Below are 20,936 nucleotides of genomic sequence, written 5' to 3' on the forward strand. Positions count from 1 at the left end.
ATGCAGCCATGTTTGTCTGTAAATTTTGAAGTTTTCAATAAAAAAAAAAAAAAAGTAAAGCAGGACTAGTCAATAATGACTCCAACCAGAAGGGGGCAGTAGATGAACCGAACGGCCATTCTCAAGCTGTTTATAAAAAAGCGAATGGTCATTTCCAAAACATCCGTGTCTGTGATGCTGTTGTATTGCTAGATAAAATCATTAGGTACTTAGCCGTAAATAAACAAATTCAGTTTTAATGAAGTTATAATGTTTGCCTTTAAGTCGGAGGTGATACTCAGGTCATGAATGGAAGAATTGGAGCCTCTCTGTGTGAGAACAGTAGGTGAAGCTGTCGTCATTTTATAAAACAGTTAAGCTACATTTAGCTGGGAGCAAGTCTTAGCTAAAGTAATCCACATGTAAATGCCTTCGTAGCTGGCATTATTCTGTTAGAATTACGGTAGTTTGTTGATTCGTGTTTGTTTAAAAAATGTTTTGATGCGTTATGTGAGCGTCTGGGAATCAATAGATGGACTAAATGTTTGTATCCTCGAGCCTTTTCCATGTCAGCAATCTTTGCTAAAGCCTGTTAGCTTCTGGGTGGTAAAGAGGTGAGAACATGCGAGGCGTTTTTAAGTCAGTCTCTTGTTAAATATATGCTCTCTGTTTGGCTCCTCCTTGAAGCTCCATCTTTTCTGTTCTTTTCCCTGAAAACAAACTCTTAAAATAACACTTCATAACTTAAGTGTAAGTTATATATGTAAGAAATAATCAGGAGACAACTGATTCTGATAGAAATTGTAATCTTACTATGACCAGATAAATAAGTTAGAGTTACAGAAGGCAGCTGCTCACCTCTCAGGAAGTGGCCCCAATTAACAGTTAAAAAGGCATTTTATACATCTCCAGTCTGCCACATCATCACATTTTGCATCATACATTTGAGCAGATTAGGAGACATCCATGGCTCCAGCCTTATCAAAATATTATACATTGTTCTTAGCTGAAGGACACCGCTCTCATTCCATTCCCAGATATCTGCCACATACAGAATGAAAATTCTAACTATATCCAGACAGAGGAACTGTCTTAATTAGATAAACTGTTGTGGAAAATATTAGCTCCAACAGGCAGCTAATATTAAGGTGTAATAAACTCACAAATCATCTGTGATAATTAACCTGACACTCTGTTAGTGCAGATCAGTCTTTCAAGTCCCTGCAGTTAACTAAAAAAAACATCCCCAAATCCAAACAAATCCACCAAAAGCTCCTTATGTTTAATAAAGTTCAAGATTGGACATCAGTGAAAATGGGCCCTGAGTTTATTTCTATAGTGCTAATTTACAACACATGTCATTTCAAGGTACTTTACAGTTCACCAGAACATCCAGTCAAATTTATTCAGAGTTCTCTATCTAATGAAAATCAGTTGATGGCATTGATTCTTTGACTCAAAGGCAATCCCTCACACCAAGTGTGCTTGTAGTGACAGTGGAGAGAAAAAAAACTCCCTTTTAACAGGAAGAAACCTCAGTTAGAACCAAACTCGGTGTGAGCGGCCATCTGTTGAGGCCGATTGGGGTTCAAGGAGACAGAAGCAGACATAGAAAAAAGGTAACTGTAAACCAGCTCCACAGGCGGCCCCGTCCAGGAAACACACAGCCAGGCAGACGAGCTCTGAGCCAGCTCCCATGTCAGAGGATGAAAGATAGCACGTACAGTTAGCCACAGTCAGAGAAACAGGTCTACACTGAAAAAAACAGCCGTTGATTGCAGCAGCACAGCTGATATTTCTCTCCAAGATGGAGTCACAGCCAAACAGGAAAAGAACAGATGAAGCTACTATGAGAAAAAGCAGAGAGAGCAGAACGTTAGAGATTGAACTAACAGATTCTACAGAGTGGGAGAATATAGATAGAATGAAGCAGAATGATGAAATGGGGTCCCTATATCCTCCAAAAGTCTAAACCTATAGCAGCATAACTATAGAGATAGCACAGGATAACCTGACCCCCTTTCATTATAAGCTTTACCAAAAAGGAAAGTTTTAAGCCTGCACTTAACTCACTGACTTAAACCTGTAGTTGGTTCCACAGGAGAGGAGCCTGATAACTAAAATATCTGCCTCCCACTTTTAAAAATTGTAGGAACATTTAGTAACCCTGCAGATTGAGAGCGAAGTGCTCTGTTAGGGACATAAGGCCAATGAAGAGAAGCTAGGACAGGAGAGATATGATCTCTTTCTTTAATTTTCCTCAGAACTTTGACTGCAGCATTTTGGATCAGCTGAAGGCCTTTGGATTAAACATGTTTGGATTTATACATATCATACTTACTCATAGAGAGGTGTTTATAACAGCATCTTCCTAAATCAACAGTAATTATGACATCAGAATGCAAAAGTCTGGGGTTCTCCAGATATCCAAATTAATCCAAAGCATTAAAATTGAATTGAAAAACAACAAAAACACATTTTCTAAGCTCAGGTTTGTGCATCACTTTTTTATTCCTGCTACTATTTTGAAATACATTTCTTGAAACTGACCTGCCACACCTGTGCATCCATCACAGTCCATCATTGTGTTATTTTAGAGAGTAATTATCTATTTCAGTTTATCAGTTTTTCACTATTATCAGTTGATAGCTTATTAACTGGTTTTGTTACACTGCAGTCATCTGAATCAGGCCTATTAAACCAGAGAAATGTCAGGTTATATGCTGTCTGGGGCAGGGATTTCCAACCGTTTTTCACAATACAATTAAATCTTAATCAGATTCAGGCCACTAGATGGCGGCAAAGACTCAGTGGATAAATAACTGAAACTGATATTTAAATCCCACAGAGAAAGTTGGGTTTTTGATAAATATTCAAACATTTTCTATTCTATTCTAGCTTAACCAATCATTTCATTTTGAATTCTGTAAGATGTAATTTTAAAATCCCATTTATCTAAGTAGGATGTGAGATTTAACCCTGTGTTTTCTTTGGGGTTTGTAAATGAATTGTAAATGGCTAAATTTATTTTAGAGTTGGGTAAAAATCTGATGATTAAAAACAGATTCCTTAGTGCAGAAATTGGATAATCTTGATTCAAAATGATTCTTTTTGATTGTAACTGATGGCATGTTGCATGTTCAACTAGTGGATGCTGAAGCTCAAAAAGTCATAATTTCCTCATGTAATCCACCCCCCATGGACATGGACAATACATGCACCTTAGTTTAGTTTTGTCTTCGATTTCATGTTTCGTTTTCAATAACTCAGTGCAATATTTGTTTATTGATGTTACTTCTTCAATAACTCAGTGCAATCTATATGTAAATATATACTGTTTACCCTGTATATAGCTAGCTTTTAGTTATAGAAAACATATTTATTGTGCAGGAATAAGGTTTTAGCTCTGTTACACTGGTAGCCAAGTAATCAACATTTCGTTGTCGAGATTTACCTTGTTTTTTTTTTGTGCAGTGACAATAAAGGAAGTCTAAGTAGAATCTTTTACCATGCTTGAATAAACTTGCGTTCATTTTCATAGCTTAATGACAAACATTGGTTGCATTGTTTGTGCTTTTATCTGAAATCTGCCTTTCTTGACTTTGTTTGATGGACTTTTTTGTAAAGTTCCCACAAATCATGTTGTGTTTATGAGCAGGGAAAATATAGTGGGTGTTTGATTTAGCTTTAGGAATTTTTTTTTTCTGAATATCTATTTAATATTATCTTAAAGCTCTCATTTTAAAAACTTCAATGGAGTTTTGTCGCTGTTTTGGTTTCTTTGCTTTGTAAGAAGATTAATACACACATATTAAAGGCTTTATATGCAGTTTTTTTAAGCCTTTCAAAGTCTACTATAGTTATTTATATGTTGGAATAATATCTTGGCGCTGAGGAGTATTTAGTTGTTCTGAAATGTATTTGTTTTTGTGCTATTTTTTAAAAACAATGAATCAGGTTAATCGATTATTGAAATAATCATCAACTAATTTAGTAATCAATTAGTTCGTTAACTGGAGTGTAGAGACTTAAAAATATGCATTTAGCTGACAGAGCAACCCACTTAGAGCAATAATAATACCAAGATTGTAAAAAAAATCTAAACATTTCATTTTTGTGCCATTTTTAGGGCTGAATCAATCAGATTAATAGATTAATCGGATTAAACATTTTTCATTTAAGATAAATAAATAAAATAAAATTGTCTGTCAATATGCTCTATCCAGAGCTCCTCCTGTGGAAATGTTTTAGTTTCACCTGGTTTGATTTTGTAAAAAATCTTCGTAGAACCTTTGGCTATCTGAAAATAAAATCAACAAATCAGTTGATTTTACAAAATAATCATCGTTGCAGCCCTAAATATGACAAAGATTAACTTTTAAAAAAAAGTGTTTTTTGCATAATACAGGCCCTATCATAGTCATTATATATTGTGCTTATGTTTTTCATTCCTTTTTTTTTACTGTTTTTACTGTTCTAATGTTGATCTTGTTCTCCTCTAAACTGTAGATTCATAGATAAATATCTGACCATCAGTGACCTTTGAGTATGGATGTGAGCATTGCTGTGTCGCTGATCCGGGGTCAGATGGGCACGGTTGTGGAGCGGGCAGTGAACACGGCGGTGGAGACGGTTCTGGCCGAGATGCTGAAAGTGGTCGGGGTGAAGTTTGAGGAGCTGAAAGCTCAGGTGGTGGTGATGAAGAGGGATGTGATGGCCCTGCAGAGGGAGAAGGCCCTAAAAGAGAAGGAGAACGACAACATTCGAGCTAAGCTGCGCTACACTGAGCTGAAGCTCAAGTACTACAGGCAGGGCGTGGAGGAGGAGCTCCAGCAGAGAGCCTCGGCCTCCGCGTCGGTTCGCATCCAGCCTCCCACCTTGAACCGGATGCAGAGGTGTGAGGCCAGCGCCTCGGCTTCAGAGGTTCCTCTGTTGAATCCGGCTCAGAAATCTGCAGAGGAAACACGATTCAGGAGCCGCCAAGGTGCGTAGCTGTGGAATGGGACCTTTGCCTCCGCTCCTTCAGAGTCCCACTCCTAACCACTGTTTATGTTCCCAGAATGCACCTCCTCAGACAGCACAAACAGACCAGCAGCCAGAGTTTGCTGTCCTTCTGATGGAGCGAGCTCAGACTCATCAGACCTGCTGCTCCCCGTCACGCTCACATTGAACACGGCTGCAGAATCTCTGGACAGCAATGCAGGTACAGATCATGCAGAACTCTATGCAGCTGCAAACATTTCTGTTCACCGCTTTCATACCAGGATCCGATTCTAAACACCATCCGTGGTAGAGTGGCGGAGGTGTAGAAACTATACATGCACTTGATCTGAGATCAGGTTTTAGAAAGGAAACCATGTAGCTGCACCCTTTGTGGATCGCCATTAAAACTGTTTGTCTTTTGAACAGTTTTTTTTAGTCACTCAGAGCATGACGCCTCGCAGAGGGAGGATTCAGATCGGGACGTCGAATGGACCATCAGCATGCAGCCCTATACGGAAAAATCTGCTGAGGCTCCTGCTTCTGTTAGGACTCTGACTCTGTTGTCAGGGCAACAATCCACTCCTGCTCCACCTTCCCCGGAGGTCTCAACCCAGGTTGACAGCTCCATGCTGCCCTCTTCTGCTCTAGAGGTGAAAGCACACATCCAGCTATCCTCTAATTTATTTCATTTTAAGCTGTTTAGGAAAATGTTTTCTGCACTGCAAAAAATTGAAATCTCAAGAAGTCATTTGTTACTAAAATAAGTAAAACATTTTCTGAATAGAGAAGGTAATTGAGACACTTTGCCAATGGAACAGGATTATTTACATTTAAAAAAGAAAAAACAATTGCATATTATCTAATTATCTTATTTTAAGAGTAGTTGATGCTCAAATAATAACTTTGTTTAAAGTTATAACTTTACAAAGGGCTTGCATGTCTTTGAGTAACTTGATAACGGATGATGATGTCATACGTTTGTAAGCTTCTGATAGTTTAACATAGCTGGATTAATTTGATGCGTATCTCTGCAAGCATCTTCAGGCAACACTTCAAAACACTCGAGTGACAGAAAAATCTTGAGAAGGCAGCAAACACTTGAGAAAATTACTCGATTCCACCTTTTGGTGGAGTGGCGGCCAAGTGGTTAGGGAACAGGGCTTGGAATCCTAAGGTTGTAAGTTTGAAACCCACTCCCACAGACTGCCATTCTGGGTCTCTGAGACCTGAGTGAAGTCCCCCCTCCCCATCTTCTTGAAATCAGACTAAATTAGTGTCAAACGCTTGTGCTACGTTTGGGCAGCAAAAATTTTCGTTTGTGCCGCTATCATTTTAAAGATATAAAGAAATGTTTCTAGAGGTCATCAAAGGTCAACCAGCCCCCCCACCTTCTTCAAATCAGATGAAATGGTTATCAATTAACTCAGCTCTGTTTGTGCAAGTTTGTGCAGCAACAATTGTCAATTGTGCTGCTTTGGCTTTAAGATATTAATGAAAATGTAAAGGTCAAAAGGTCAACCAGCCCCCCCCCCCCCCCCCCCCCCCCCACACACACACACACACACTTTCTTCACACAGACAAAATTGGTGTCAGTGAACATTTGTTCATTCTGAATCTCTGAATTTCATATAAATTATAAGTTGCTGCACAAACCAGCACAAGCGTAGCCGAGTTAATTGACACCCATTTTGCCTCATTTGAAGAAGGTTGGGGGGGGTGGGGGGGGGGGGGGGGGTGGGGGGGGGGGGCTTGGGGGGGGATTGACCTTTGATGACCTCTAGAATCATTTCCTTATATCTTTAAAGGAATAGTACACCCAAAACATGATTAGCCTTCATTTTCTACTCACCCCCATGCTGAACAACACTCTGGAGTACTTTTTTGATATCTCAAATGCATCTGGAGATCTGGGAGGCTTCTTGCTGTCTGCTGACATTCAAATAATGGAGGTCTATGGCGCCCGAGACAGAAAGGTCCATAAAAGTCCACAAAAAACGTGTCAATATTCCTCCATACTGCTCGTCCAATGTATTCCAAGTGTCCTGAGTGGGTAGCGTCCATAATTTACTCGAAACGAAGTCATTTAGAATGTTTTTAGAGCCTAAACAGTAGTGTATAGGATTTCCTAAAAGCGCGTTCACGAGTCTACGGAAACCGCGGCAGACCAAACCAGATGAAAGTGCGCATTCAGCGTCTGCTCTGCCGATAATGCAAGCGTAGAAGAAGAAATGTGCTGTTTACCTGTGCAAAGAAAGAAACAACTAAAGAAAAATGTCTGAGGACTTCAGTGTTGAGGAAGAGCATGAGTTCTTTGCCGAGCTGAATGTGCACTTTCATCTGGTTTGGTCTGCCGCGGTTTCCGTAGACTCGTGAACGCGCTTTTAGGAAATCCTATACACTACTGTTTGTTATTTCTCCATTGTTAGATCAATAAACTTACATTTTTTAATTTTTTTTTAAACTATCCTATCATTGTGATCCAGGTGTTTCATCTCAGGGAATCCATCTTCTGCATTTGTGTCGTTTCCTTTCTGATGGGGTTTCATCATTTTAAGCTCAATTCATAAAACACTTAAGTGTGAATCTGACGCTCTGACAAAGTTTAAATCAGAGTGGGGATGTTTTTAGCTTGTTCTTAACAAGGGTCCTGATTGTCTGTAGGTGAAGCAGGAGGTCCAGCCTTTGCAGGAGGAAGAGGAGGAGGTGATCTGCATTAAGGAGGAGCCAGCAGAGGAGCAGGAAGTTATGGCCGACCTGTTGCTGGACTGTCAGGCGGAGCAGAGCAGAGCCCCAGAACCAGAGGTGACAATTAGTCCAGTTCCGGAAAGATTTACTGTTGTAGAGAAAATAATCTACAATTTTCACTTTTTCTATGGCTCAACTTTCTGATTTTGTAGTCAAGATTTATGAAAGTCCCAACTTGTTTGCTAAACTCTGATAGAAAAATAAGGTCACCAATTTTAAGGAAATCGTAAATACCAGCAAAGTTAATGCTTCATAGACATAGACCCAGTCAAACATTTGAACCAACTTCTAGGGTTTGTCGTGTTACCTTGGAATCAGATTCCAGGCTGTTAGAGAAACCAATTTTAGGTGACGACATTAGGGGTGTAAATCACACCCATCATGGCGATTCGATTCAGTATCAATTTCCGATTTGATTATTTTAGATACTCAATAATACAGCACGATATGATTCGATTCGATTATTTGGTAAATTTTTTTTTTTTACCTTACAGGCTAGAGACAATGTTTCAAATTTGAAATAAATCAATGAAAGCTGTAATATTGTTATGCTTTTTTTTTTGTGAAACAACAGCAAATAACAGAAGTAGAAAAGTTTTACTCCACCTATTCCTATTAAAACCTCATTCACTGAATAATACCCTGTGTTATAGATTCTGAAGGCCTTGCATCAAAATATACTGCACAACATCAATGCAATCAGCGCAATGCGATACCTCCGCTCCAGACGTCCCGCCCCCTCCACAGACGCTCCGCTGCTCCTCTCCCAAATTGTAGCTGACCGCAGACAGTGCCGCAGACAGGAGGCCGGCTTGTTTTGTTTTTATGACCGAAATTGCGGAAAAAAAATCGTTAAGTTTGACCGCTAGAAGAGCGAGGTGCCCGAGAACGCTGGGACCCTTTTTCCACCAGGATCTCCGCTCTTTTTGGCCCTCATGTCCCTCCGTCGTCGGACTAAACTCGCCCCCACTTCCTCGCCGCCTCACCATAACTAAACCCACAGTGTGTAGCACAGACCACGCTTCAATATTGAGCATAAATCAAAAATGTCTGCATCAAGCTCACTGCGACACACTGCTGTAAGAGTATAACCAGGAGGTGAGGTAGGAGGGCAAAATAGGTTTAGCGCCACCACAGCACGGGAGGGAGAATTACGTCCAGGAGCAAATGGATAAAAATAGACCGGAGGAAAAAAAATATGAATTGATTCTAGGGCTGGGCGATATAGAAAAAAAGCTTATCGATTAAAAAAAAAATGCATATTGATCGATATCGATAATTATTGAAAAGATTTGAAACCATATTTTATGTGCAGCTCTGCTTGGGCTTTTTACAATATTGCTAAATGATTTAATTTTAATAAAAAACACAAACACAGACTTCGAATTAAATCTTTATTTAACCAACTTTTTTAACCATAACAGAATTGTTTTAAAGAAAAATAACTTAAGAGACCTGAGTTATGTTATTAAATACTGACAAAGAATAAACTAAAGGGACCAGAAAAGTGACCAAAATAAATATAACAAATAAATAAATGCCCCCCCACCGCCGCCGCCGCCCCCGTTTCCTGCTTTAACCTGAGTTATTACTTTGAAGTTTCTGGCCCCTCAGCATTTTTATCTCAATTGTTAGAACTACGTGGGAAACTGCCCAGAACTGAAAATATATATATATTTTCCGAAGATTCCTCGGAGGAGAACCGCGTCGGGGCCTACACAGCTCGTACTCCTGCGGGTGTGAGCGGCTGAGATGATAAAAAAAAAAAAAAAAGTTGGTTGTGTTATCAGACTTCGTTTTCACTGGTTCCCTACACATTTTCCAGATGACTGTGGTTTGTTTTTGGTCCGACTTGCCATGACCGAAATACTGCCAGACTGGCCAACTACAAAAACCCTTCTTTGGAACAATTTCCTCCGCCTCTCCTTGCTGTGACATCTTCATGTGCTCTGTGTTGTGGTTTGAGAGGGCGGCGCTTGGTGACGGCATGCCTGGGTCCGCGATTGTGATTGGTTGGGAGGAAGCAGTGACTAGCATAAACCTACATGCTAGGCTACAATGAGAAGGAAGGAAAACTGCGTTTCTTTTTTATCGAACTTTTATCGACCCTCTTTTTTTCTATTGCGCCACACGTCTATCTATCGATATATATCGCTATTGAATTATCGCCCAGCCCTAATTGATTCTCTTGCGGACGTATCGATGCATCAGATCGTCGGCTGTTGGATCGATGCATCGATACAAAACGATTATTATTTACACTCCTAGATGACATCACAGCGCTCATCCACAGAACACTGCAGATTTGCTGATCCACACAAAGCTGGGTTATTTTTAACAATCTTAAACAGAAAAAAATTGGTAATGTTGAAGTTAATAAAGATAAGCAAAAGCCAACATTCAGCTAGCAGCGTACATTTGAACTGTATGAAGATAATGTACATATTAAAGGCTTTAGAACAAGCACACACTAATATCTACTGTTAATTGATGTAATTATAATATATATACCATTAGATATTAATATTTTATCCTCACCTTGTTCCTCAATGAACTTTTTAAAGTTACTAACTAAGCCTTTAATAAAGGACACACATCAGAAACCAATTTTTACTGTAAAAAAATAATATATGAAATACTTTTGCCATGACTACTCTTTGCTTAGTTCTTTTTAAGCTTGAAAATTGCTGGTGAAGGTTCTCTGTCATCCAAGTCATGTAAAAAAAAAAAAAAAAAAACATTCCACTGGACTTTATTTGTTTGAGGATGTTTCGCTTCCCAGAAAGCTCTTTCCATTGGACCAAAAACAAAGACTTATTTTAGCTTAAAAAACATGCTAATTGAACCGGACGAACGTGTCCGCCCTTTAGGAATGAGCAGTCGTTTAGGTTCTTTGTTAGCCTGCAATACCCGATAGCCTGTCTATGACTCTGAAATGGGGGTTGTTAGAGGGAATTGCTGATCTGGCTGAACAGGCGAGGTGTTCTGGTCCCCTGTATAGGGGTGGAGGTTGCGATGGTAGCGGAAGGAATCAACTCAATCTCTGAATTGTAGGTTTTTGAAAACTGAAATCTGGGAACATTCTGGTCCTCACATTTTGGACAAAGAAGACAGCTGGTTTGAGAGGGGCGTGAAGGAAGCCATCTATGTAAATAAAGAAAAAACAACTTTAAACAGAGGGGGTGGATATTTTGAATTTAAAAAGCTTCCTGGATGGGAAGTGAAACTTCTTCAAACTTGGAAACAAAGTCCAGTGGATTAGTTTTCAACTTTTTTGGAAAGCTTGTAAATTATGTTTGCATCAGGTGCAATTTTAATCATTGCCACCTGCTGGACACTTAGTTGAGCTTCTATCAACTTGACAGCTTTACCTCCCACTTCAGGGAACACCAGTGATCACCTTGTATTCTGACTGCTTCTCACATCTTATTCCTCTTGGCATCCGGTGTTTTGGAATTAGCTTCCTAGTTTACTCATTGCCAGCATGCCCAATATCGTACCTCCAGTTCCTGGGTCCTGTTACGGTAAATGCAGAAAATGTTTGAACGTAATAACAGGTGGAGCAAAAACAAAATGTAAATAAAAGACAGAAATAAAATGTTAGTCCACATAGGGCTGGGCGATATGACCTCAAATTAGTATCACGATAAATTGGGCAGTTTTACCTCAATAATGATAAATGCACAATAAATGCTTTGGCTCCTCTATCAGAAATAAATGCGTGTACAGGAAATGCAACTGATCTATTTATAATTTACTTATCTAATAAATCACATTAAATATTACTTTCAATTAAATATCAAAAGTCTTGTACCCATTCAAAGTCATTTTGGTGCCGCTGAATTAAGCATGCAGTGAGAACAATGTGCATCGTTTAAACTCGCGCTCAAAACCAGTCTGCCGCGCGCTCAACTCTGAGAACGAGCTGTTGACTTCTTCTCTGCACGCTCTGCTTCATCTCTGCTATCGCTCGGCTCCGCAGGATTAACTGATGTCATTTTGTTTACTGCTGTGTTAGACGCTTCTTCACTGGGCTGTTTATTATGGATCAACAGTGAGTGAGTTGCAGTAAATCATATGATCCAGCTTTGGCGATAATTATTGTTACTGGTTGTATTATTGTTTAGAAATAGTTAGCCCAAATTCTGGTCTCATAGCTAAAGTACGGCAAACCTTGAGAGCAGAGTGTGAAGAATATGAATTATGGGTTGTAGAAGAATTATTAGCTTTGATTTATGGTACCAGTTTGAACTGGATAGGAGAGTAAATCTAGAAATAGACCCAATAAATCTGGAAACACATTGTTGACTAAAGATGAAGGTGTTACTCCATCATAGAACAAACAGAATTAAAGCGGAACGCCGTTTTTTTACATTTGGCCCTTGATTTTATGTTTTTACATCATGTTCTACTCACCCATATAAGTTTTGTGTCATTTGGAGCTGGCGTACCATAAAGAATAAATTATGAACAGTTTAGTTTGTGCCTTCAAGTCGTTGCCCACAGGAAGACGTTACTTGGATCTAACCTAACGGAATATCTTCAGAACGGCTCCAAATGACACTAAACTCACATGGGAGAGTAGAACATGATGTAATAATGTAAAATCAAGGGGCCAAATGTAAAAAAAAAAAATGGCGTTCCCCTTTAATGGAATACAGACACATTTCACTCTGGCTTCATCCCACAGGAGGACATTGGAGGACGCTGGCGTTGGCTGTTCGCCGCTTCTCTGCAAATCCGTCAAAATCTGTCCTTTTCTGCAAAATCCATCCTACTGTACCGTATTCTGGGAACTCAGTTACTACAGTAAGAGACAGATTATTTTGTAGTACACACCGAATTTGTTGTGGTACCCTGGACTTACCTGTCACTACGCTGGACACTGCTTGCTAAGTGAATCGTCCTTTTCTCTGGGCTTCAAATCCCCCAATCCTGCTGCTTCCTTTTGTTTCCATCAAACTGGATTATTCCTACGGAGATGTCTAAGTGCTTCATGCCCTCCCTGGATTATCTCTGCACGTCGGCCTGTTAGCCCGTGGCAACTTGTTTGGGTTGGCTACGCTAACAGAGTTAGCCGGAGCAACTCTTCTGTTTACAGAGTCCTATCAGCACCATCAGTCTTCATAAATCTTCCAGTGCCTCCGCCTTCCAGCGGAGGTCTGTGAATGGAACACCACCTCTGTTGAAGCTGTGGATCATCCTTCTGGGTATGGCTTTTTTCCACCGCTGCTCACCTGGATCCTGGCTAACTGTTAGCACCGGCACACCATCACGCCACTTGTTGCCCATCGACACCACGATACAACCACTTCGGATTCTCAACATCAACAGAGCTCCATTGGATCTTCCACGTCGACCCCGTTACATCCACCGGGGATCCGGGCGCCGCCTTGTAATGTCCAAACGCGGTGACCACAGCTCCATCGCATCCTTCTGGTCGGCATCACGTCCTGTCGCGCAACAGGTACGTCACCATCTGCGTCATCTGAGCGCCGCTATGCCTACCTCAGATATGGCTGAGTTGGACCGGCGAACTGGAAGACCTGGAGTGGATTTCAGCGTTCTCCGCTCTCTGCATAAACTGGACTCAAATTCCCACATCACAATGGAACAGCTTAATGTGCAGTCACTGTCAAAGAAATCCGGATTCATCCACGATCACATTCTGGACAAAGAAATAGACATTCTCTGCCTCACAGAGACTTGGCAACAGCCCGGTGTCTACAGCTCCCTGAATGAGGCCTGCCCACAAGGGTACTCATACCTGGACAAAGCCCGCACAACTGGGCGGGGTGGGGGCCTTGCTGTTTTATTTCGCAGCTACTTTGCAGTGTCCCTCCTGTCTGTACCCGGTGCTTCCTCCTTTGAAAGCCTTGTTTTTAAATGCAATAATCCTTTCTCTGCTACAGTAGCTGTCATATATCGCCCCCCTAAACCACAACCAACTTTCATTTCTGACATTCATCAGTTCCTAATCTCTCTCTGCACAGCACACTCAAATATTCTTGTAATTGGTGATCTCAATATACACATGGACTCACACACTTCCCGTCTAGCTGCCGAATTCAAACAGGTTTTGGACTGTCTAAATCTTCAACAGCTGACAGATGGCCCCACCCACAGCAAAGGGCATACTCTGGACCTTGTTATAACTGACTCCCTTCCACTCACCAGCATCAACATATACGATGTTGGTGTCTCAGATCACCTGGCAGTTACATTTAGACTCCCAATAACCTTTTTCACCAAACCAAAACGCCATATCACTTTCAGAAACATCAAAAACATTGATTCCTCATCCTTCAGCTCACATCTTCAGCATCTTTCCCCCTCTCCACTCTCATCAGCCAGTGACTTAATGGACTTCTACAACACAAGCCTCAACTCCATCCTGGATACTCATGCTCCTGTAATAACCCGGACTGTCACATTCACACGTTCCGCTCCTTGGTTCACCAAAGAGCTAAGGCAAATGAAGAGGTCTGGCCGTGTCCTGGAGCGGGCATATAAAACATCTGGCCTGACGGTGCATAAATTGGCCTACCGGGAACATCGCAGAAATTATGCAACAGCCCTCTCCAAGGCCAGGTCCAATTACTACTCCTCGCTCATCAACAATAACCCAGGTAATTCCAGAAAACTCTTTTCCACAATCAGCCATATTCTCAAACCACAGGTCTCCTCATTCTACAACCACACAGATATAAACTGCAACCGGTTTCTGGACTTCTTCATATCAAAAATAGACAGCATCCGCTCTTCACTTTCACCTTCAAACAGCACCACTATTGATACCCCTGAGACATCTCCCACACAACTCCTATCACACTTCTCTCTGCCAACGCAGCAGGAGGTCGAGAACATCATCCGCAAATCTAAATCATCCACCTGCTCTTTAGATCCCCTCCCATCCCCTCTGCTCAAAACTCACCATCAATCTATTAGTCATCTCATAACCAAAATAATAGCCAGTTCGCTGGAAACGGGTACCGTCCCATCTACCCTTAAAACTGCCCTCATTAAACCCCTCCTAAAAAAAACCACCTTGGACCCTGAACCTCTGTCAAACTACAGACCCATTTCAAACCTCCCATTCATCTCCAAACTCCTAGAAAAAGTTGTTTCCACCCAGCTCCACAACCACCTTAAATGCAATAATCTGTATGAAAAATTCCAATCTGGTTTTCGCCCCTCCCACAGCACAGAAACAGCTCTCATCAGAGTCACCAGCGATCTGCTGATGGCCTCTGATTCCGGTTTCACGTCCCTCCTCATTCTTCTTGACCTGTCTGCTGCGTTTGACACAGTAGATCACCACATCCTCCTCCACCGCCTCCAGCATTTCATTGGTCTCTCTGGCACTGCCCTCCACTGGTTTCACTCCTACCTCACTGACAGGACCGAGTACGTGGCCCTGGGGGAGGCAAAATCCAGACCTCACACTGTCACCTGTGGGGTCCCCCAGGGCTCCGTGCTCGGCCCTACCCTGTTCACCATCTACATGCTCCCCCTTAGTTGTGTCGTCGGCAGGCATGGGGTCAACTTCCATTGCTATGCTGACGACACACAACTTTACATTAAAATGACTCCTCCCAGCTCCCCCGCCAACTCTGTCACCCGCCTCAGCTCCTGCCTGGAGGATATAAAGGCGTGGATGAGTCAAAACTTCCTGCAGCTTAATGCCTCAAAAACAGAGGCCATCCAAACTGGTACTCCTCATCAACTCCGTTCCTCTCCTCTCACCTCTGTTTCATTCTGTGGTCATACCATTCCCCTCTCTCCCTCTGTTACAAGCCTTGGGGTCAAGCTTGACCCCCACCTCTCCTTTGACAATCATGTCACCTCCATCTGCAAAACGTCCTTCTTTCACCTCCGTAATATCTCTAAACTCCGTCCCTCCCTATCCCTCCCTGCTGCAGAGAAGCTCGTCCACGCCTTCGTCTCCTCCAGGCTGGATTACTGCAACGCTCTCCTCGTCGGGATCTCTGGCAGGAGCCTTCAGAAGCTCCAGTATGTACAGAACAGCGCTGCCAGGGTCCTGATGAGGGTGAGGAAACACCAGCACATCACTCCCATCCTTCACACTTTACACTGGCTGCCCATTCACGCCCGTATAGAGTACAAGATTCTTCTGCACACCCATCACTGTGTGCACGGTGCGGCCCCCATGTATCTCACTGAACTGCTCACACCACACACCTCTTCCCGGACCCGGTCAGGCCAACAGCACCGTCTGGCCCCACCCAGGACACGGCTAAAAACAATGGGCGACAGGGCCTTCGAAGCCGCAGCTCCCCGTCTGTGGAATGCCCTCCCAGACCACCTTAGGGCCCCACAGACGGTGGATTGTTTTAAGAAAGGACTAAAAACTTTCCTTTTTAGAAATTCCTACAATTGTTGATTTTAGATTTTCTTTAATAGGCTACGTATGCCTTTTAATGTATTGATTTTAATGACTGTCTTTTTACTCTGTTTTTAATGTTATGGTCTTTTAAACTTGTTTTGTAGCACTTTGAGATTTGAAATCAAATGTAAAGTGCATGATAAATAAAATTCATTATTATTAATTCACAGTACACAAACATGACTGTTAGGTTAATTGGCTTCTCTAAATTCTCCTTAGGTGTGAATGTTTGTTTGTCCTGCTTGTCTCTGTGTTGCCCTGCGATGGACAGGCGACCTGTCCAGGGTGGACTCCGCCTCTCGCCCGTAGAAAGCTGGAGATAAACACCAGCACCCCTCGCAACCCCACTTGGGATTAAGCATGTCAGAAGATGGATGGATTGATGGATGGATAGACAGACAGACAAATTTCCTATCGGTCATTAGAAGAGATGAGATCTGTGAGGTTGTTTCACCTGGATCCTCCTCTCTGCTCCTACAGGCCCAGAGGTTGGTGGCAGAGCCGATGAGACCATCTGCTAGCCAAATGAACCCCAGCTCCAAATTCCCCCCTGCTGCACCGTGTGTCTGTGAGTATATCTGTGTGTAGGTGTGTGTGTGCTGCTTCAGCCACAGTCATGAGGAGCTTTTATCGTTAACGTTAATATTTTCTACATGCCTTTTATTAACAGCTCATCTGTTTTTGTGTTTCTTTGGTCCCTCAGATTCTTTGCCTCAGCACGCTGGCTCCCCGCCCTCCACTACAGCCATGCAGCCGGGGGGCCTGCCCCGAGCGGCAGTGCGGCCCTGGAACAAAGACCTAAGTCTTTATGAGGAATACAAGCTGCGGAGGAACGAGCTGCGCAGGAGAAACCTGAACAGGCGCCGGGAGCTGGAGAAGAGTTTGCCTCAGCCGCTGCTGGCAGACCTGGTCAGTTAAGCGGGAAATCCAAGGGGCCAGAGGGATTTTTTTATTTTGGAAATGTGTTTCTGATCATGATGAGGATGTCGTGTTAAAGGTACGAGAGCGGCGAGAGAAGACCAGGCTGAGGGTGGCCAAATGGAGAGCAAAGAGGAAACTCCAGGCCTGTCTGAACCAGACTCAGGTCAGTGATGACATGAAGCATCTGCCATGCTCATTTTATCTAATATGGCTCTGGGAATAGATGTCCCAGAACTAGATGAAAGAACAACAGCTTTGCTTTCAGAAGTAGACCATAATGGTTGGTGCATAAGGTTCCACCTGATACTTGTATAATAAACTTAATTTAAAATCATTTTGGAGTAAAAACGTATACAACTGAGAAAGAATGGTAGGTGAGAAACAAAAAGGGGATAAGAACTAATGGGAGAGAAAGAGAGACAGGAAAGAGCAAATTAAAATAGAGAAAATAAAACAAAACGGCAAAAAGTAGAACACAGTAACTTCTAGAAGTCTGCTTCCAGACCTGTATGAGATAAGAGAGAATGATAAACAGCAACCAGAAGACAACAGTAAACATCAGAAAAGCTTCAAGAGTATTCCTTAGATGTCCAACTGTGTGGAAGGCAAAACCTGTGATGATTACACAATGTTAATCAGGGTGCTATATATCTGTACCTGCAGCTTAATATTTAGTATTGGTCTGTATCTGTGAACACTGGGAACCAAACTCCCATTCTTTCACCATCCATCAGCCAAGTTCTCCCATTGTGAGATGTGACCGAAGATATTTCTTTTTCACGACTAAATGTAGATTTTTGTCGACGTTGTGTCCAAATGTGTCTTCTAACCTTTAAGTTTCACTGTCAGGCTCACGGTGGCGCTACAGGTCAGGCTGGTGTTCCTGTCCACAGTCAGCATCAGCAGCACAGAACTTCTTGTGGTAAGAAAACATGATCAGCTTTGGAAATCTACTCTATTTCAGTTACATCCCTGATATTTACTCACCTACATAGGAGTTATTCACAGTGAGCATGGAGGTGGATGTTATCATCCCAATAAATGGTCTTTTTTAGCGGCTATCAGTCCCATAGAATGGCTTCAGATTGTGCCTCCTACCTACCAGTGGGCTCAGTAGGTTGAATAAATCCTAACCCTAAGATAATTCCTTTTTTAGCTGCATGATTAATGAATTTGTGTATTTTGAACATAATTTTAGTAGTTCATCTGTTTAAAAGAAAAAAAGTTGATTGGCATGACGCTCATTTCGAACAACCCCTCCAAAATAAATCTCCTATCCTGTCAACTTGAGTTATTTTTAAACACCACATTAAATCCATGTGACTGAAACTGGGAATTCAAATTAAAGCTTTAAAATGCTGTTGTTGTTTTTTTTAAGGAGGTAGGCTGTAAATAAAGTAGATAAAAAGTATTAAAGGGGAACACGTTTTTTTACATTGGCCCTTTGATTTTACGTTATTACATCATGTTCTACTTACCAATATGAGTTTTGTGTCATTTGGAGCCGTTCTGAAGATATTCCGTTAGGTTATATCCAGGTAACGTCTTCCTATGGGCAACGAGTTGAAGGCACAAACTAAACTGTTCATAATTTATTCTTTATGGTACGCCAGCATTCAGAACATGTAGGCCAATCACTGTCCCCCAGACATCTGCGGTTATATTTTTTCTATTTATATTTTTTTGAAACAAAGCGGCACGTGTATGACGTCATCCGTGCGCGCCGGCTACCATTCATTCTTCCTGTCTGCTAAACTGCTGCTAGTTTTCCTCACATGCCTGGAAGATGTCTAGCGCTGCTACCACAGATGATCTCGCTCTCCAAATGGAATTGAACGATTCAGATTAGCTAGAATGAATAGAAGGGGTAGAGCGTAGCCGCCTGTAGCCCGGGCTGCCTGTCACAACTCCAGTCTGGTGCGCGGATGACGCACCGGACTTGAGTTGTATCCGCGGATGTCTGGGGACAGTGATTCACCTACATGTTATGAATGAATTATGAACAGTTTAGTTTGTGCCTTCAACTCGTTACCCATTTAAATAGGTAAATAGAAAGTGAAGCTTAAAGGTATAGAGGACGATCTTTTAATTCTGGGTGGATCATCTAAATAAGTGGTCCTCCTAATCATCAATCATTCTGGTGATATCTTTACGTAAGACCGTCCTTCGTGCTTGCCCAGTTAACTATCTTTTTTTGCACATGCGCACTTTGAGCTATATGTCTGTGGTGAGCTACGGTTTAAGACAGTCATTTAACTCACCTTTCTCACCACGGTTCTTTGAAAATGGCCGAGGGTTGTAAGAGAAAATGTGTCTACGAAGTGTATGAGAAGAAAAGAAAGGCCTCAGAAGAGGCATCGCGGAGCACAGAGGGCTTTTCTTGCAAAGCATTATGGGATTTTGCTATCCCTGCTACCAGACAGGCAGTAGAATAACGGGGAAGTGATCATCTGTCCGAACAGTCAGTGAACTGAGTTTGCTATAAAGTTCACTATATAGTCCCCGCTCTATATATAAATTGAGGGTTTTAGGGGTTAGAGTGGTCGTTCAAACACAGTAAGGTTGTATGAAACTATGAGAACAGCAACTTTTAAACAGAGCGTGCACAAGGAGAAATGGGCTTTTTAAAAGTTGAGAGGGCTGGTCTTTTAAAAAATTAGAGAAAAACTTTAATAAGAATAAGGTCACAATGCCAGGTCGAGGGGAATAAAGTCGTATGAAGTGGTAGACAAAAGGCAGCCTGTGTTTAATGCTGACCTGAAGCTGCTGTTTTGCTCAGCTGATCAGATCTTTACTGAAGCTTTCTTAGTTAAACAACCTTTTTTTATATAATTTTGTCTTTACGCTCAGATTTTTTGTAATATCACGCCAATCAAGGGCCATAACTGACTAGTTCTAATACTCCATTGTATAAGGAAATAATAACATAGTTATAAATAATACAATACTAATAAAGTAGCTTACAAGATTTAGTCTCTTTAATGTTATTAATGACAGTAGGTCATAAAACCACTTAACTTATTGCTGCCTAAATTTATTTTTATCTATATAAAATGTGTTTTTGCCACCAAACAAAAGCTCATTTAAATATAAATTAGTGACTTGAATGTTGCACATATAACAAAGTGCTTACAGATATCTGTGGGATGCACTTTGGCTGTTTTTTACTCGTCTCATCTTGTGTTTCAGCTTCCAGCAGCCAGCAAAGAAAGAACTCAGTGGCTCCAAACACCCACAGCTTCCTCTGCAGCGTTTCCACAAACAGCCCCACCATCCTGCCAGCCGTCCCCTCCTCCTCTCTAATCCTGCGGGGCCCTAACGTGGCCCCCCATGAGCACGCCGTCACATCATCATCATCCTCCTCTTCCTCCTATGATCGGGTCGGCCAGTCGCAACGGAGCATCTCACTGACAGATGTGCATTTTCCCCAGTGAGCTTCACATAAAGCAAAGCAGTCAGCATGGAGCTTATCTCAGGCTTTATAGGAACCCAACCACACACAGAGGAAGAGAATGAAACATATTCCAATGAACAGAATGTAATATTTATGGCACGCTGAATAAAATGTCACACATTACAACACGATTGGTAGATTAGCTGAAGCACAGATGACTGCAGATATTTTATCAATACTGTAAAAGTGTAAATGTGTTGTTCTGATAGGATCATTGATGTTCTCTACATGCTCACCGTTGATGTAATACATGTTAACTTCAATAAATATTGTTTCTGTCACTGTATGCCGACTGCGTTCATTACATCAGATAAATGTTTTCCTATGCAACCCAGAACCACCGCTGAGGTGTAGCTAGAACAAAAATACAATCACCAACGAGACGCCAAATAGTAGGAATCCCTGATATCATCTGGACAAAATTTAGAGCTGAATAGTTTTTCAGG

General features: G+C 41.8%; 1 protein-coding gene across 3 annotated transcripts; it reads left to right on the plus strand.

Annotated features, from left to right (window-relative positions):
- The first annotated feature begins 84 nt into the window (after positions 1 to 84).
- Positions 85 to 20,776, plus strand: si:ch211-67e16.4. Of its 3 annotated transcripts, none has more exons than XM_038301433.1 (10): positions 85 to 205; positions 4,489 to 4,963; positions 5,039 to 5,182; positions 5,389 to 5,612; positions 7,625 to 7,765; positions 16,596 to 16,683; positions 16,819 to 17,024; positions 17,113 to 17,199; positions 17,886 to 17,958; positions 20,226 to 20,776. In XM_038301433.1, the coding sequence occupies exons 2-10, from the start codon at positions 4,528 to 4,530 to the stop codon at positions 20,468 to 20,470; spliced, it is 1,644 nt and encodes a 547-aa protein (XP_038157361.1). In that variant the 5' UTR covers positions 85 to 205; positions 4,489 to 4,527; the 3' UTR covers positions 20,471 to 20,776. The 3 variants fall into 3 exon arrangements, with proteins under 3 accessions (XP_038157361.1, XP_038157360.1, XP_038157359.1); XM_038301432.1 differs by having other exon boundaries at positions 118 to 321; positions 4,483 to 4,963; XM_038301431.1 differs by having other exon boundaries at positions 119 to 321.
- The last annotated feature ends 160 nt before the right edge of the window (positions 20,777 to 20,936 follow it).

This window comes from Cyprinodon tularosa, unplaced genomic scaffold (genome assembly GCF_016077235.1).
Source record: "Cyprinodon tularosa strain WSP-4 unplaced genomic scaffold, ASM1607723v1 ctg467, whole genome shotgun sequence".
In the NCBI taxonomy this organism is placed as follows: Eukaryota; Metazoa; Chordata; class Actinopteri; order Cyprinodontiformes; family Cyprinodontidae; genus Cyprinodon; species Cyprinodon tularosa.

Bases quoted from the DNA above. Each gene is read 5' to 3' on its own strand.
- si:ch211-67e16.4 (XM_038301433.1), top strand. From the start codon at position 4,528: ATGGATGTGAGCATTGCTGTGTCGCTGATCCGGGGTCAGATGGGCACG. The intron at 5,613-7,624 runs GTGAAAGCACAC...GATTGTCTGTAG, and splicing joins TGCCCTCTTCTGCTCTAGAG to GTGAAGCAGGAGGTCCAGCC. The intron at 7,766-16,595 runs GTGACAATTAGT...CTGCTCCTACAG, and splicing joins GCAGAGCCCCAGAACCAGAG to GCCCAGAGGTTGGTGGCAGA.